This window comes from Spodoptera frugiperda, chromosome 10 (genome assembly GCF_023101765.2).
Source record: "Spodoptera frugiperda isolate SF20-4 chromosome 10, AGI-APGP_CSIRO_Sfru_2.0, whole genome shotgun sequence".
In the NCBI taxonomy this organism is placed as follows: Eukaryota; Metazoa; Arthropoda; class Insecta; order Lepidoptera; family Noctuidae; genus Spodoptera; species Spodoptera frugiperda.
In genome coordinates, this window is record NC_064221.1 from 9,315,391 (window position 1) to 9,332,863 (window position 17,473).

Genomic DNA, 17,473 nt, shown 5'->3' on the forward strand with positions numbered 1-17,473 from the left:
AGCTCCGGAACCACTTGCGAAGATGGCGAAATCGTCAATCGCCAAGAGCAAGAAGGCCACCGCTGCCGACAAGTAAGTCCCTTGCATCGTCGTCTGACAATGCACACAAAAAAGCCCTTTTCAGGGCTAACAATTTCGTCATGAATATTTTACAAATATTCGTTTCTTTATAACACCGAGTCAAAAACATTTTATAACAATCAATGTGAGGTTAAGACAGCGATGGAGCCGGCCATGTTCCTGATATTGCTGGGGTAAGAGTACGTCAAGCAGTACTCCGGCTCTGACCCGAGAGGTGACAAGCAATACCTCTTAAATTATCTCTATAATTAATTCATGAGCAGCATTCCGCGTCGTGTGTCGCGGAATGCTGCTCATGAATATGAGCCTCTAGCATGGCTTGAAACTAGTCGAGTTCCTCGTCAAAACATTACGTGAGTAAGCCGATAACATAATAATTAAAACTATTATTATATAGCTTTGTATGATCATTTCGTTTATTTGACGATCTGTTTACCTTTTACTTCAATGTATGTATCTTCAAGAGAAAGCTCACGTTTTCATACTATTTTTATTTAATGTTCATAGTATACTTCCTCGAAAAATAAAAGACGTGGTATTCATATTATTTAAAATTTAATCAAGAATGCTTTGTCAATAATGTTTCCAACCCCCTGAAATTATTATGACTTTTTATCCCATGGGAACGCGGGCGAAGCCGCTGGCAGAAGCAAGTGATAAATAACGAGGGCTAATAAATTATTGAGGACTTTTTGAAACATTAAAAAGCTAGAAATGATTCTAAATTAGGATTTACAAATAAAAAGCCGAGGTTATGAGATGTATAGAAAGTGTATGTGTATGAGAAAATACACATTATGCTAGCGATAAATGAAACACATTTGACAATGACACTGGTAGGGCAAACAAAGTTATGTTTGATCTGATATTTTGGACAGCACATGATATACAGCAGTATGTTCAGAGGCAACAGTATTGACTGCACATCTTTGTCCACTGTTTCCATTAATCTAATATTTGAAGAACATTTTTGTTGAATACGTTCGGATTTTTTCATTTTCATACAATGGTTAGAGGATAAATCCAACCAAGGAGGCGACGCGCACATTCCAGGCGGCAGGTTCAGGCGCTACGTGAGCTACGTCATCGTATCCTATGTGGCCTACGTGACCTACGCACGTGCACAGAACAACGTTGTCAGGTGTGACGGTAACTTTTACGGTTGCTGCAGTTTGCATTCTTGTAATTAGTCTTCATTAAACTTAATTTGAGAATTTAAATTGGATTTTCCTGAAACATGATATTAAAAACTGCCTCGTTGGACGAGTGGTCGTAACTGCGATTGCGGGGTCTCGGATTTGATTCCCGTGACGGGCAAAGTATTGCTGGGTTTTTTTCGGTTTTTCTCAGTAGAAAGTAGCACGCAGCCTGGAATTGGGTCTGGTATATTGTAATAGGCTTAGCCCCTTTTATATGGGACTTATAAAACAATTAATGAAAAGTGTGTGTACATTGTGTAGCGGCATTACGTGGCGTATGTACACCTCTGCCTAACCTTTCGGGGATAAAAAGGGTGACGTTGCTTTTACTTTTATGATATTAAAAAGAATTAGTTCGCTATGGTATTGTCAAAATGTGCTGTTTGGGAGGCATTTGTCTTGCAGAGAATAGAAAACAGCCGACTGTGCCTTGCATATTTCTGGTTTCATCATTATTGCATTATATTTTAAATCAGATATCTAGACCAAAGATTGTATCAGCGCATCGCAGTACGTTTTAAGAAAAAATAATGGACGTTGACTACAATTCAAAACTCAAAATACTTCATGAAGACATTCATAATAAATACTTGTATTAACCTAGCTTCTATTAATGAACTCATCATAATTAAAATTAATGACCGTTTTCTTATTAATATAATCTCGTTCGATTTACTAATTAGGTCATTATGTGGTTACTTATACCGAATTAACTAATGAAACTGAAGAATTTTTATAAAATGCAATAATCAGGATAGTAATTAGGAAAGCCTATAAAATACACAGACACTACAGTTTAGACTGCAGACGTTAACTTTGTGAAGTTAAGATATAATATCTTAACTTCACAAAGTTAACGTCTGCAGTCTAAACTGTATTGCTAAGTACGAGTTAAAAATCATGAGTTTTGTGAACATTTGCAACACATCTAATGGAGCCAGTGCCGATTCCCCATCGGGCACACCACCTCGAGAAGTACTACGGGATACACATCGGGAGAAAACTGGCTTAAAAGTCGCCGCTAAACTGAAATATAAAAACAACTTTATAAGAAGAGCGAAAATGGATCATCAGTACAAGAACTGCAGCACGGATCAAGAAAAACGTGAAGCTGTTACACCTCTACCTCCATTCCGCCTGGCGTTTCAAAGCAGACGATCTCTGACCGAGTTCCAATATTTGAACAAGATTGCAGAAGGAGCCTTCGGAGCTGTGTTCAGAGCTCGGGATAAGAAAAAAGACGAAATAGTTGCTCTCAAAAGAATTAAAACCGACAATCGCAATGAAGGATTTTTCGTCGCAGCTTTGAGAGAACTAAAAATATTGCTCAAGATTCAACATCCAAATATTGTCGCCGGGCGGGAACTAGTATTAGGCAACAATATGGAGGAAGTGTTCGTAGTCATGGACTACGTGCCTCACGATTTGAGGAGTTACATGGATGCCATGCGCAAAAAACGACAATTATTTCCACCGGGCCAAGTCAAGTGTCTAATGACACAGCTCTTGTGTGCTCTACAACATCTTCACGAAAATTGGATACTTCATCGTGATCTTAAGCCCAGTAACATATTACTGTCACATGAAGGTGTCCTAAAGGTGGCAGACTTCGGATTGGCGCGAGAGTATGGATTGCCTCCCCGGCAATACACGCCGGGTATTGTCACCTTGTGGTACCGTGCGCCTGAATTGTTACTGTTTTCAGACGAATATTGTACTCCAATTGATATGTGGAGTATTGGCTGCATATTCGCAGAATTGGTTACTTTGCGGCCACTGTTTCCCGGACGATCTGAGCTCGATCAGATAAACAGAATCTTCGAGGGTTTGGGAACACCAACAGACACGACTTGGCCTGGCTACAGTGAGTTACCTGTAAGTAATGTTACGTTTCAAAAGCATCCAACAGGCCGATTGCGAGAAATGATACGAAGCAATCTACTTTCTGAAGATGGGTTAGCTCTACTGGAAGAGTTTTTGTTGTATGATCCAGTGGAAAGAATGACAGCAGCCGCAGCTTTGGATCACCCATACTTTAGAGAACAGCCAGTGGCGATCGAACCGGACATGATGCTGACGTGGCCCGCCAAGTCGGAGGACACCCCGCAGCTGCAGCTCAGTCCCTGACACGGATGGGGCTATCTGATGAACCAGCCCTTGGGTTTTAATGAAAAAATTGGCAAAAATGCAGGAGAATCACCGAATGGTAGCAATCGGCGACAATAAAGGTTTTCAAAGCTGCGTTGCCGACCTAATGAGATTAAGGTTAAGATTTGTTCCAGTGAATAACTAGTACATTAATATGTTAAGTTTCTAAACAAATAAATAGATATGTTTACAATTTAAAATCTTTTTTCGTTTCAAACTACAACTACAACATATTAGCTAAAAGAAAAAAATAAAAGATAGTAATACTCTTAAGAAAAATCAGTGATATTCAGGCTAATAATATTGTAGACATTTGCCGTATATACCTATATACATATGTGCTCCGTCCTTTTCAGTGCAGAGTCTTAAACATATCCTCCAAAGCTTTAGTGAACAATCGGGTAGTACCGTCCCTTTGTCTCACTGATACTAAGAAAATTAATTATTGTTTTTAAAATCACAAAAATGTATTGAATTTACCAATTGGTAAAACTACCTCATTGTGTTCTATTATCTATTCGGATGCGTGGGAAAATAAATGTATTATCTTTAAAAAGTGTTAAGAATTATTTTCTATTATTTGCTTATCACCTATTGTTATTAAAATCCTTATCTGAAAACGAGACAAATATTGGTCAAAATTGATTTGGGGAACAATAGAAATGCATAGGGCCTGTGGACTATATAAGGGAGGATTTTTCAAGTACGTGCACACTTACAGTTTCGACTGCAGACAGTGACTACCTATTGTGATAAAGAAGTAATTGGTGAACGTTAATCGTGAATCATGAATTCTGAAAACATTTTTAACATATTGGAAGAAGTGAACCTAGATTTACAGAACTGTAGATCGATTGAGGAGTTCCAATTTCTCGATAGAGTTAACGAAGGAACATTTGGAGTCGTTTACAGAGGAAGCGACAAGAAAACAGGCGACATTGTTGCCCTGAAACATTTTAAGAAAATTAATGAGGTGACAGGATTCTCCATCGCCGCGCAGAGAGAGCTCGACCTACTGATGGAAATGGAGCACATCAATATTGTCACAGGACACGAGATCGCGGTGGGCTCCAGAAGTGACGAGGTATTCCTAGTTATGGAATATGTGCCAAACGAAATTAACAGCTTAATGCACACAATGCGGAACAACAGAGTAACGTTTGGCCCCGAACACGTAAAGTGCATTATGGCCCAATTGCTGACCGCCATTCAATATCTCCACCACAGCAGTGTATTTCACCGTGATCTGAAACCATCCAACATTCTACTTACCGAAGATGGTATACTGAAGGTGGCAGATTTTGGGTGGGCCCGAGATTATTGTATGGGGATATCAAATCAACAATACACGCCGGTTGTGGTAACGCGCTGGTACCGTGCGCCCGAATTGCTACTACGCAGCAAAACATACGGCACTCCTATAGATATGTGGAGTGTCGGGTGCATATTCGCTGAGCTGATGAATTTGCAGCCGCTGTTTCCTGGGACATCTGAAATTAATCAGTTAAAAATAATGTACGAGGTTCTGGGGACACCTTCAGACACAGTTTGGCCCGGCTATAGCGCATTGCCATTAGTTAGCGAAATAATATTCGACGAATATCCATCGGGCGGGCTGCGCAAGAAAATAAACCAGGACCTACTGTCAGAAAGTGGATTTTCTTTGCTGATGGACTTGTTGACTTACGATCCGTCAAAACGGGTGACAGCAACTGAAGCATTGCTGCACCCATACTTTAACGAGGAGCCGGCGGCAATAGAGCCGGCCATGTTCATGTCTTCGCTGTGGTTAGAGGACTCCGGCTCTGACGAGGAAGACCACGAGCAGTACTGCGACTCTGACACGGAAGACCACGGGAAGTACTATGGCTCTGACACGGAAGACCACGGGAAGTACTATGGCTCTGACACGTGGTACGACGAGAGTTACTACAGCACTGACTCGGAAGAGGATCTCACCTCTGACGCAAATTCTTCCGTTGGCAGCATTCTGGACACCGATGACGACACGACGGAATAATGAATTCTCGTTACGCACGTTCTCTTCTCGTTAGTGCGAAATCGTCAATCGCCAAGGGCAAGAAGGCCACCGCTGCCGACAAGTAAGTCCCTTGCATCGTCGTCTGACGATGCACACAAAAAAGCCCTTTTCAGGGCTAACAATTTTGTCATGAATATTTTACAAATATTCGTTTCTTTATAACACCGAGTCAAAAACATTTTATAACAATCAATGTGAGGTTAAGACAGCGATGGAGCCGGCCATGTGCCTGATATTGCTGGGGTAAGAGTACGTCAAGCAGTACTCCGGCTCTGACCCGAGAGGTGACAAGCAATACCTCCTAAAACAGTGTAACCTCTCACTTAAGTTCATCTTTTGGTACCTTCGAAAAGTGAAGAGATTGTTGGATATTTTTTATTAATCATGGCTTCTGTGGACAATTTCAAAATATCAATAGGATATTAAAAAACTTTTGATTCCTCGTTACGCAGATAACTGTATTTTAATGATCACGTAACAACAAAAGTAGTTTTAAAAAGACAGCAAAGAAAAAAAACAAAAAAAATATACAAAAACAAATTACCGAGACAGCAAAATAATCACAAAACAAAAGGCAACGAAGTGAAATTAAATAGAAAATTAAGAAACCTGAAGTATGCTGCATCTCCCTTCCATCCAACGTTCCAGAGTTTTCAGCAGTATGTTCAGAGGCAACAGTATTGACTGCACATCTTTGTCCACTATTTCCATTAATGTAATATTTAAAGAACATTTTTGTTGAATACGTTTGGTTGTTTTCATTTTTATACAATGGTTAGTGTAGGAAATCCAACCAAGGAGGCGACGCGCACATTCCAGGCGGCAGGTTCAGGCGCTACGTGAGCTACGTCATCGTATCCTATGTGGCCTACGTGACCTACGCACGTGCACAGAACAACGTTGTCAGGTGCGACGGTAGTGACAAGACAAGAAGACTTCGGTCTCATTCAGTGGTCATGTCAAACTATTATACTAATGTTGTAAATTTACAAATATAATAATATTATAATTACTTGGTACACACAGTCCACTCTTCCATTAATAACAACTAAGCTATCAAAGGTTGCTATCGATGGTTGACAATAACGCAACTGTTAATAATACAATAAAATTTGGAAAAACATTGATGTATTACATGAAATATAAATTATAAGTACAGTAAGTATTCTCAAACATTCAATATAAAAAAAAAAAAAAAACATTTAAATGATTCTGAAACAAATCCAGTAGCTACTACGGCAGGTATTGTACAGGTTTCTTGTACAACATTATGGAAAACTTATCGAAGTTATAGAGTAGGTCGAGAGGCGACATTTTACTTCAAAGCTTCTAAGAGATGCTATAACAACTCCTTATTATGTATTTGACCCAGTGCTTGCTCTACACTCTAGAGTTACTCTTGGTAGTCGATTTAAAGTACGAACTTTTTCTTTAATTTCATTCTTGGTACCCTTATTGGTCATTGAATGGATTGCGTTACTGAGGCTGCTTTGAAATAAGGTTTATAATGTGCACGTTTTTTATAAGGGGGGATAATCATCCTATGACTTCACCCGTCTTGGGCGAGACGAGAGGGAGTGTCAGACTCTTATTGACTATAACCAACCCGTTCCTACTCCTGCTTTTCGAGCCGGAGCCCCGGTAACCTGCTAAGCAGTCCGCAGTTCCGGAATAATGTGCACATAAGCTCTTGTTTTCAATTTGTATTTTGAATACTTTATGTAGATTTCCATGTTTCGAGAAATAACTATTTGCAAAATAGGTAAGAAAATAATCGAAAAATTAACAAACATTCTGGAATAGTCACATTATTATATCCTAACTCATGGCCCATTTGTGCACAGTCGTTCTTGTAACCATACAACCAGTCGTTCGTTCGCTTTTTAGCATTTATCATCAAACATTTTTCATCGCACCGATAGTAAGAGAACCGTATTAAAATACTTCAGAATACTGCTTTAAACCTTATTGCAATATTTTCAGTCCACGACACTTCAAGCTGAGTAAACTGCTAAGTGCTACAGAGCGATTCCATTTCTATAAATCATTTAGATTTGATGAAACATATCTAAAACAGTAATTTAAATAAAAATTGTTAATCAATACAAAATAAAGTCGCTTTTTCTGTCCCTATGTCCCTTTGTATGTTTAAATCACTAAAAGTAAGACGACGTAAGACGACTGTAATACGTAAACTAGTAAGACGACGTTTGGCAAAATTGTTCTTTTGTTGATGAATATTTTTAATTTTAATTATATTTGTGAGTAATGTAACTGGCTAGCAATTACACTCAAACTGAGGGTACTTATGGAATAAAGACTTAAGTATTAAACTTGTAACTATCGATAGGTTGAAATTATCTGTGGAGGCTTGTTATTGGCAATTTAAGTTTTTATAATATGTTACCTATAATTATTGTGATTAGTCCGTAAGCCTTCTTTAAGAATAAATAAAAAAAAAAAAAAAAAAACTACGCAACGGATTTTGATGCGGTTTTTTTAATAGGTATAGTGATTCAAGTGGAAGTTTTATATGTATAATACAAACATGTATAATATACATAATAATAAACATGTATAATTATTGCACCCATGCGAAGCTGGGGCGGGTCGCTAGTCGTTAATAATAATCCTTTTTTGGGCATCTGTGCATAAAATTTTACAAAAATTTTATCTAGCACCTTAAACATTGCTTAAAACCGCGACGACCAAAGATAGTGAAAAATTGACCGATAGCATTCTGCCACCGTATGGAAACAATAGTAAAGCACAGTTATTTCTTTTAAATTGCTAATTGTCTGCGACATGTAATATATGAACGTCTACAACCATTGTTATTGGTTCTCAGAAGTCGAAACAATGCTACAACAGCCCCCTAGTCAATAATAATAATTAAATAAGCTTTATCGTTTAAAACCGATACAAATGTATGAAGATTTCTCAAGGCCATCGATATGTCACGTAGTCACCTTATAATTGTTATTGCTAATTGTGTAGGCCTTTGGCCACTATCTCGCCTGATGGTAAGCGATAAAATATTGAATAGGCTTGAATTCTTTAAAATGCTTTTGGATTCTACGGGAACCACATTTTTGTAACTAATATTAATCAATTATTTTCTGATATTATCGTAGTATAGACATAACTAACACATTAGCGAACAAAATGTATCATTTATGGAGTTCCACAAGGGAGCATTATTGGTCCAATATTTTTACTACACATTGGCTATCTGATATGGAACAAATAATAAGTAAATAACAACCAGAATTGATTGGCTTCAAAACAAAATGCCAACACAAATTCTTTATTGCTCAGAGAATCAAAAATATTCCTACGAACGTTTCTGCATTTTCTGCAACAAAGGAAACTATGTTTGAGATAACTTAGCGATGATATTTTTCTTAGAATAAAACAATGTAAGTATTCACAAAAGGATACTCGAAATCTTCTTGGAACAATATTACAATAGTGGACGAACACCCCTGGAGAGAGAAATAAAATTAATTGACACTTTTTATGTATGTTGGTTACCAATACGTAAGGCTTTTACGGGTAAAATAGATCAAAACTTTGTTCAAAATATATCATAACATTTAACTGTATTAAATTTGTCTGAAAAATATCGTTTTTTGCGAACATTTTATCCCTAAGTCAAAATTAAATACTGGTCGAGTGGCACCTCGTACTTGCTCTTGATAGATGTCAATTTGTATGTAAATACAAACAGATGACGTCATGTCTTCTTCAAACTGCATATTTATGATTTCAGAACATTGTGGGACTGAGGCGCGAAGTTCAGTAGTTGACTTGGAAATTTTGGCATAGAAAATAGTGAACTTAAAATGAAGTCTGCATCGTAGAACTTTAGTTTTAACTAATTTCCGAATGTTTGTTTTCTTTTTGTTTTTTCAAAGATCAAAATTGTAACAGTGTTAGTAATAAGTAGATAAAGAATTTTAACTTAGGTCAATCTGTTTCCAGTATAAAATTCACCGAGGGAAGTGGAAACTATCGTTTTCTTTTTCTTCTCTAATAATATCTCCTAAACTATTTCGTTGCGGGATCCAAGACTAGTGTCTGTCATGTCCCTGGGATGCGCTGGACGTCAGTGTTCTGATGTTTTCATGGTTGTATCTACTATAGATCCTCGCTTAAAGGAGTTGCAGCGATTAGATTATAATAATAAAAGTAGATAAAATGTTGTATAATACTAATAGAACATCAAAAAAAAAACACGACATTGGAACCAGATCTAAAACCATTTATTTCACACCAACACTAACAATCTAATACTTAATCGTGCAACAAGTATTCCTAACGGATAATAACAGCAGTTAACCTAAATAAAATGCTCAGTTACCTTGATTTCGCAAAGAACTGAAGCTATAACAGGTCTATAAATATTTAACGAAAGCACATGCCCCGCTTTAATAACCAATTAAAATTATAATCAACGTATTCTCGAAAGAACATTGTATTTTCTTACGCCACGCTGCGATGAACCGAGTTTGCATACCAAAGGAAAGGTTGATAATCTCAAGTAATTGGCACTTTGTGGAAGAAATAAATGCATTATAAGATTGGTGACGAAGCTTTAAGGTTTGACGAGTGAAAATGGCGTGATATGAATGATTTGGATATAATAAAATCTTTTTAAAAGAGGATATAAACAAAATCATGCATTCGTAAAGACAAATGTATGAATTGGTACAAGTCAACGGCCCAAACACACAACATTAATTCTAATATTAAAGAAACCACAGTGAGGAACCTCGTTATCTCGTCAAAAGTGTAAAACAATTATTAAAAACTACCTGCAACAACAGTCTCTTCTTATCTTTTTCTTGGAAAAATAAATATATCTTTAAAAAAATATTAGATAAGGACTTTATAACAATAGGTGAATTGTTATAAAATCCTTATCTAATATTGGTCAAAATCGGTTTAAACAATAGACAAGCTGCGGGCCTGTGGACTATATAAGGGAGGATTGTTCAAGTACGTGCACACTTACAGTTTCGACTGCAGACAGTGACTACCTATTGTGATAAAGAAGTGATTGGTGAACGTTAATCGTGAATCATGAATTCCGTAAACATTTTCAACATTTTGGAAGAAGTACATAGTGCTGATTCCTTATTAGAAATGTCTTACCATCAAGACGAAAGTGGTCTGGAGCAGACCGCCATAGTTGGATACAACAACTATACCGACAAGAATACTGGAAGCAAGTCAACAAATCAAGAAGCTAAACCAGAAACCGAGGTTGCTCAGTTTTACTTGGATTTACAAAACTGTAGATCATTTGAGGAGTTTCAATTTCTCAATAAAGTCAAAGAAGGCACATACGGAGTCGTTTACAGAGGAAGCGACAAGAAAACCGGCGACATAGTTGCCCTCAAACATTTAAAAACAAGTAATGGGACGACAGGATTCTCCATCGCCGTGCAGAGAGAGATCGACCTATTGATGAAGTTGGAGCACATCAACATTATCACTGGACACGAGGTTGCGGTGGGCCCCAGAAGCGACGAGGTATTCGTAGTAATGGAGTATGTACCTCACGAGGTTAAGAATTTAATGCAGACAATGCGTCAGAACCGACTTACGTTTGGCCCTGAACACGTTAAGTGTATTATGATCCAGCTGCTAACCGCCGTTCAGTATCTACACGACAGCAGTGTATTTCACCGGGACCTCAAAACCTCCAACATTTTACTAACAGAAGATGGTATACTGAAAGTGGCAGATTTTGGGTTAGCCAGAGAATACGAAGGCCCTCATAAACAATATTCGCCAGATGTAGCAACGCTATGGTACTGTGCGCCTGAAGTCCTGCTAGACAGCAAGACATACGGCACTCCCATAGATATGTGGAGTGTCGGTTGCATATTTGGTGAGCTGATTAATTTGCAGCCACTGCTGCCCGGGACCTCTCAGTTCAATCAGTTACAAATAATGTACGAGGTTCTGGGGACACCTTCAGACACGGTTTGGCCAGGCTATAGCGATCTGCCATTAGTAAACAATATAATATTCGACGAGTATCCATCGGGCGGGTTGCGCAAAAAAATAAACGAGGACTTACTCTCAGAAAGTGGTTTTTCTTTGTTGGTTAAAATGTTGACGTACGATCCGTCAAAACGGGTGACAGCAACTGAAGCATTGCTGCACCCTTACTTTAACGAGGAGCCGGCGGCAATAGAGCCGGCCATGTTCATGTCTTCGCTGTGGTTAGAGGATTCCGGCTCTGACGCGGAAGACCACGAGCAGTACTGCGGCTCTGACACGGAAGACCACGGGAAGTACTATGGCTCTGACACGTGGTACGACGAGAGTTACTACAGCACTGACTCGGAAGAGGAAACCACCTATGACGCAAATTCTTCCGTTGGCAGCATTTTGAACACCGATGACGATGAATGAATTCTCGTTACACACGTCATGCCTTCAGGGCAAAAATGGTATGAAACAACCCGCGAGAAACGAGAGAGAGCTCGTACTACTGACGAAGGTGGGCACGTCGACATTATCACAGGGCACGAGATTACTGTCGTCTCCAGAAGCTATGAAGTATTCCTAAGCGCATCGCCAAAGCCTAACGCCTCTGCGGCCGGTGCTAAGAGAAAGGCGTTGTCTGCGGCAGCTCCGGGACCACCTGCGAAGATGGCGAAATCGTCAATCGCCAAGGGCAAGAAGGCCACCGCTGCCGACAAGTAAGTCCCTTGCATCGTCGTCTGACGATGCACACAAAAAAGCCCTTTTCAGGGCTAACAATTTTGTCATGAATATTTTACAAATATTCGTTTCTTTATAACACCGAGTCAAAAACATTTTATAACAATCAATGTGAGGTTAAGACAGCGATGGAGCCGGCCATGTTCCTGATATTGCTGGGGTAAGAGTACGTCAAGCAGTACTCCGGCTCTGACCCGAGAGGTGACAAGCAATACCTCTTAAAACAGTGTAACCTCTCACTTAAGTTCATCTTTTGGTACTTTCGAAAAGTGAAGAGATTGTTATATATTTTTTATTAATCATGGCTTCTGTGGACAATTTCAAAATATCAATAGGATATTAAAAAACTGGTGATTCCTCGTTACGCAGATAACTGTACCGTATTTTAATGATCACGTAACAACAACAAAATTAGTTTTAAAAAGACAGCAAAGGAAATAAATAAAAAATATACAAAAATAAATTACCGAGACAACAAAATAATCACAAAACAAAAGGCAACGAAGTGAAATTAAATAGAAAATTAAGAAACCTGAAGTATGCTGCATCTCCCTACCATCCGGAGTTTTCGATGTCGTTCCAGAGTTTTCGATCTGTAGGCGAGTTCCAATATCTCTACAAAATCGATGAAGGAGCATTCGGAGTTATCCAAGGAACCAAGAACAAACGGATGGGAGAACTCGTTGCCCTCAAACATCTTAAAAAAATAAATGAAAGAGAAGGATACTCCACCGCTGCTCGGAGAGAGCTTGAGATATTGCAAAAAATGCGACATCCTAATACCGTCGCAGGCCGCGGACTAGCGTCGACTCCCAGCAACGAACAAGTGTTTATAGTCATGGAGCTCGTTGACTACGACCTTAAAACTTTCATGCAGTCAATGCACAGCAACAAGCAATTGTTTTCTCTAAAACACCTTCATGACTATCGCGTGATGTATCGCGACCTCAAAACAAGCAATATTTAGCTATCGAACGAAGATGTACTGAAAGTGGCAGATTTCGGATTGGTCCGAGAACATGAATTCCCTCAGCAACAAGATACGCCTGGTATGATAACACACTGGTACTGTGCGCCTGAACTACTGTTATTTAGCAAAACATACGGCACTCCTATACACATGTGGAGTATCGGGTGTTTATTTGCGGAATTATTCAACTTCCAGCAACTGTTTCCCAGTAGATCTGAGTCGAATCAATTAAAAAGAATGTTGGAAATTCTAGTGAAATCGCAAATAAGATAAACAAATCAAGCAGAAACACCAGATACAGTATTTCTAGTAATGGAATACGTGCCTCATGAAGTGTACAATATAATGCAGACAATGCGTAGCAACAGACACCATGTTTGGCCCCGAACACGTTTAGTGTCTAATGATACAACTGCTGAGTGCCGTAAAATAATCCTTCCATGCTGATTTCGACTACGGCGACCGTTTCATTGACTACTGGCTTCTATCATGGGCTCTCGTGTGGATGGAAAATCCACCACAAGCCGTACAATATATACACAACAACAGTGTTTTATGTCGGGACATTAAAACGTCCAATATTCTACTTACCGAAGATGGTATACTGAAGATAGAACTACTGCTACTTAGCAAAACATACAGCACTCCTATACACATGGAGTATTGGGTGTATATTCCCGGTACATCTAAGTCGAATCAGTTAATAATAATGAAGGAAATTCTTCGCAAATCAATTCAACTAGTTAAACAGAAACACCAGATACCGACGATACTCAAGCATCGATGCTGGTAATGGGAAAGAAATGCTTACGGCGTGCGAACTATATAAGGGAGGATCTTCAAGAATATGCATTCTTACAGTTTAGACTGCAGACAGTAACTACATATTGTGATAGAGAAGTGATTGGTGAACGTTAATCGTGAATCATGAATTCTGTTTACATTTTCAACATATCGGAAGAAATTGTACATAGGGCTGATTCCTTCTTAGACACGTCTTGCCCTCAGGACAGAGGTGATCTGAAACAGACCGCACTAAGCGATTACACAACTATATTGACAAAAAATCTAGAATCAAGTTAACAAATCAAGAAGAAAAACCAGAAACTAAAGTTGAGTTTCAATTTCTCAATAAAGTTAATGAAGGAACATTCGAAGTCATATACAGAGGAAGATCAAACAAACAGGCGACTTAGTAGCAAATATTGAGATGACAGGATTCTCCATCGCTGCACAGAGAGAGCTCGATCAACTGACGAAGGTGGGGCATGTCAACATTGTCACAGGACACGAGATTGTGTGACTGTGGACTCCAGACGCAACCAATAGTCTGAAAGATACCGCAACAAACATACACAAAACCTATACCGGCAAGAAATCAGAATCACCAGATACCGTATTCCTAGTAATGGAGTACGTGCCTCATGCAGTGTACAATATAATGCAGACAATGCGTAGCGACATCCCATGTTCCCTCATCAGCAATATCCGCCGGTTATGGTAACGCGCTGGTACCGTGCGCCCGATCTTCTACTACGCAGCAAAACATACGGCACTCCAATAGACATGTGGAGTGTCGGGTGCATATTCGCTGAACTGATAAATTTGCAGCCGCTGTTTCCTAGGACATCTGAAATTAATCTGAAATTAATCAGTTACAAATAATGTACGAGGTTCTGGGGACACCTTCAGACACAGTTTGGCCCGGCTATAGCGCACTGCCATTAGTAAACAATATAATCTTCGACGAGTATCCATCGGGTGGGTTGCGCAAAAAGATAAACGAGGACTTACTGTCAGTAAGTGGATTTTCTTTGCTAGTGGACTTGTTGACGTATGATCCATCAAGACGGGCGACAGCAAGTGAAGCATTGCTGCACCCATACTTTAACGAGGAGCCGGCGGCAATAGAGCCGGCCATGTTCATGTCTTCGCTGTGGTTAAAGGACTCCGGCTCTTACACGGAAGACCACGAGCAGTACTACGGCTCTGACACAGAAGACCACGGGAAGTACTATGGCTCTGACCCAGAAGACCACGGTAAGTACTATGGCTCTGACACGTGGTACGACGAGAGTTACCACAGCACTGATTCGGAAGTGGATCTCACTTCTGACGCAAATTCTTCCGTTGGCAGCATTCTGGACACCGATGACGACACGACGGAATAATGAATTCTCGTTACGCACGTTATGCCTTCAGGGCAAAAATGGTCTGAAACAACCCGCGAGAAACGAGAGAGAGCTCGTACTACTGACGAAGGTGGGCACGTCGACATTATCACAGGGCACGAGATTACTGTCGTCTCCAGAAGCAATGAAGTATTCCTAGGCGCATCGCCAAAGCCTAACGCCTCTACGGCCGGTGCTAAGAGAAAGGCGTTGTCCGCGGCAGCTCCGGGACCACTTGCGAAGATGGCGAAATCGTCAATCGCCAAGGGCAAGAAGGCCACCGCTGCCGATAAGTAAGTCCCTTGCATCGTCGTCTGACGATGCACACAAAAAAGCCCTTTTCAGGGCTAACAATTTTGTCATGAATATTTTACAAATATTCGTTTCTTTATAACACCGAGTCAAAAACATTTTATAACAATCAATGTGAGGTTAAGACAGCGATGGAGCCGGCCATGTTCCTGATATTTATGGAGTAAGAGTACGTCAAGCAATACTCCAGCTCTGACCCGAGAGGTGACAAGCAAATACCTCTTAAAACAGAGTAACCTCTCACTCAAGTTGATCTTTTGGTACCTTGGAAAAGTGAAGAGTTTGTTGTATATTTTTTATTAATCATGGCTTCTGTGGACAATTTCAAAATATCAATAGGATATTAAAAAACTTTTGATTCCTCGTTACGCAGATAACTGTATTTTAATGATCACGTAACACCAAAAGTAGTTTTAAAAAGACAGCAAAGAAAATAAATAAAAAAAAATATACAAAAACAAATTACCGAGACAACAAAATAATCACAAAACAAAAGGCAACGAAGTGAAATTAAATAGAAAATTAAGAAACCTGAAGTATGCTGCATCTCCCTTCCATCCAACGTTCCAGAGTTTTCAGCAGTCTGTTCAGAGGCAACAGTATTGACTGCACATCTTTGTCCATTATTTCCATTAATGTAATATTTAAAGAACATTTTTGTTGAATACGTTTGATTGTTTTCATTTTCATACAATGGTTAGTGTAGGAAATCCAACCAAGGAGGCGACGCGCACATTCCAGGCGGCAGGTTCAGGCGCTACGTGAGCTACGTCATCGTATCCTATGTGGCCTACGTGACCTACGCACGTACGTAGAACAACGTCCTCAGGTGCGACGGTAGCGACAAGACAAAAAGATTCTGTCTCTTTCAAGAGTAGTCAACATGTCAAACTATTATACTAATGTGATATATAGATATATGTAAACTTTTATATATATATTTACTTGGTTTATCGTACAGACAGTCTACTCTTTCATAGGACTTATTTTGAAGATGAACGACCATTAGCTTGGCAAATATGCTATAAATTTTTAGACGACATATTACAATCATTATGTCCAGTGAACTGTCACGGTCTATTGAGTGTTAAAGAGTCCTCTGTGTCGTGGAGAGTATGTTCAGCCGTCAGTCCGGTTATTATATGAACGTCTTCGACCATTGTTATTGGTTGTCAGAAATCGAAACAATGCCCCTAGTCAATAATAATGCATAGAGAAGCTTTATCGTTTAAAATCAACAGAAATATATTAAGATTTCTCAAGGTCATCGATGTGTCACGTAGTCACCTTATAATTGTGTAGCCTTTGGCCGTTATCTCGCCTGAAGGTAAGCGATAAAATATTCAATAGGGCTGAATTCTTTGAAACGCTTCTAAAGTCCACGTGAACCGCTTTTTGAAACTAAGAAAATAATTGTATTTTCTGATATAATTGTAGTATGGATATAACTAACTCATTAGCGAACAAAATGTATCATTTATGGAGTTCCACAAGGGACTATTATTGGACCAATATTTTTACTACATATCTAGTTGATATTGAACAAATAATAGGCAAATAACAACCAGAATTTTGTTTGCAATATAAATATTATGCAAGTGTTCTGCAAGCTCTGCACGGCAATGGAAAACTTCTCGTATTGTTGGATCAAGTTTGTTCGCCAACACAAATTCTTTATTGCTCAGAGAAATAAAAATACTCCTACAAACGTTTCTGCATTTTCTGCAACAAAGGAAAGTATGTTTAAGATAACTTAGCGATAATATTTTTCTTATTCCTAAAAGATACTCGAAATCTTCTTGGAACAATG

At 39.1% G+C, this 17,473-nt stretch overlaps 3 protein-coding genes across 3 annotated transcripts; all 3 read left to right on the top strand.

The window, feature by feature from the left end:
* Positions 1-22: 22 nt before the first annotated feature.
* Positions 23-7,472, top strand: LOC126911191 (cyclin-dependent kinase 11B-like). The gene is made up of 4 exons (XM_050696607.1): positions 23-72; positions 2,147-3,378; positions 5,486-5,530; positions 7,453-7,472. Exons 1-4 carry the CDS (start codon positions 23-25, stop codon positions 7,470-7,472), a joined length of 1,347 nt encoding a protein of 448 aa, XP_050552564.1.
* A 3,145-nt stretch (positions 7,473-10,617) lies between these two features.
* On the top strand, positions 10,618-11,898 carry LOC118277226 (cyclin-dependent kinase 11B-like). Its single transcript, XM_035595947.2, has one exon. It carries the CDS (start codon positions 10,618-10,620, stop codon positions 11,896-11,898), a length of 1,281 nt encoding a protein of 426 aa, XP_035451840.2.
* Positions 11,899-14,844: 2,946 nt separating this feature from the next.
* Positions 14,845-15,351, top strand: LOC126911192 (cyclin-dependent kinase 11B-like). The gene has a single exon (XM_050696608.1). The coding sequence runs from the start codon at positions 14,845-14,847 to the stop codon at positions 15,349-15,351; it is 507 nt and encodes a 168-aa protein (XP_050552565.1).
* The last annotated feature ends 2,122 nt before the right edge of the window (positions 15,352-17,473 follow it).

Excerpts from the sequence above, each read along its gene's own strand:
- LOC126911191 (XM_050696607.1), top strand. The coding sequence starts at position 23 with ATGGCGAAATCGTCAATCGCCAAGAGCAAGAAGGCCACCGCTGCCGAC. Across the intron at positions 3,379-5,485 it reads GTGGCCCGCCAAGTCGGAGG|GAAATCGTCAATCGCCAAGG; the intron begins ACACCCCGCAGC and ends TCTCGTTAGTGC. Across the intron at positions 5,531-7,452 it reads AAGGCCACCGCTGCCGACAA|TCCACGACACTTCAAGCTGA; the intron begins GTAAGTCCCTTG and ends CAATATTTTCAG.
- LOC118277226 (XM_035595947.2), top strand. The coding sequence starts at position 10,618 with ATGTCTTACCATCAAGACGAAAGTGGTCTGGAGCAGACCGCCATAGTT.
- LOC126911192 (XM_050696608.1), top strand. The coding sequence starts at position 14,845 with ATGTACGAGGTTCTGGGGACACCTTCAGACACAGTTTGGCCCGGCTAT.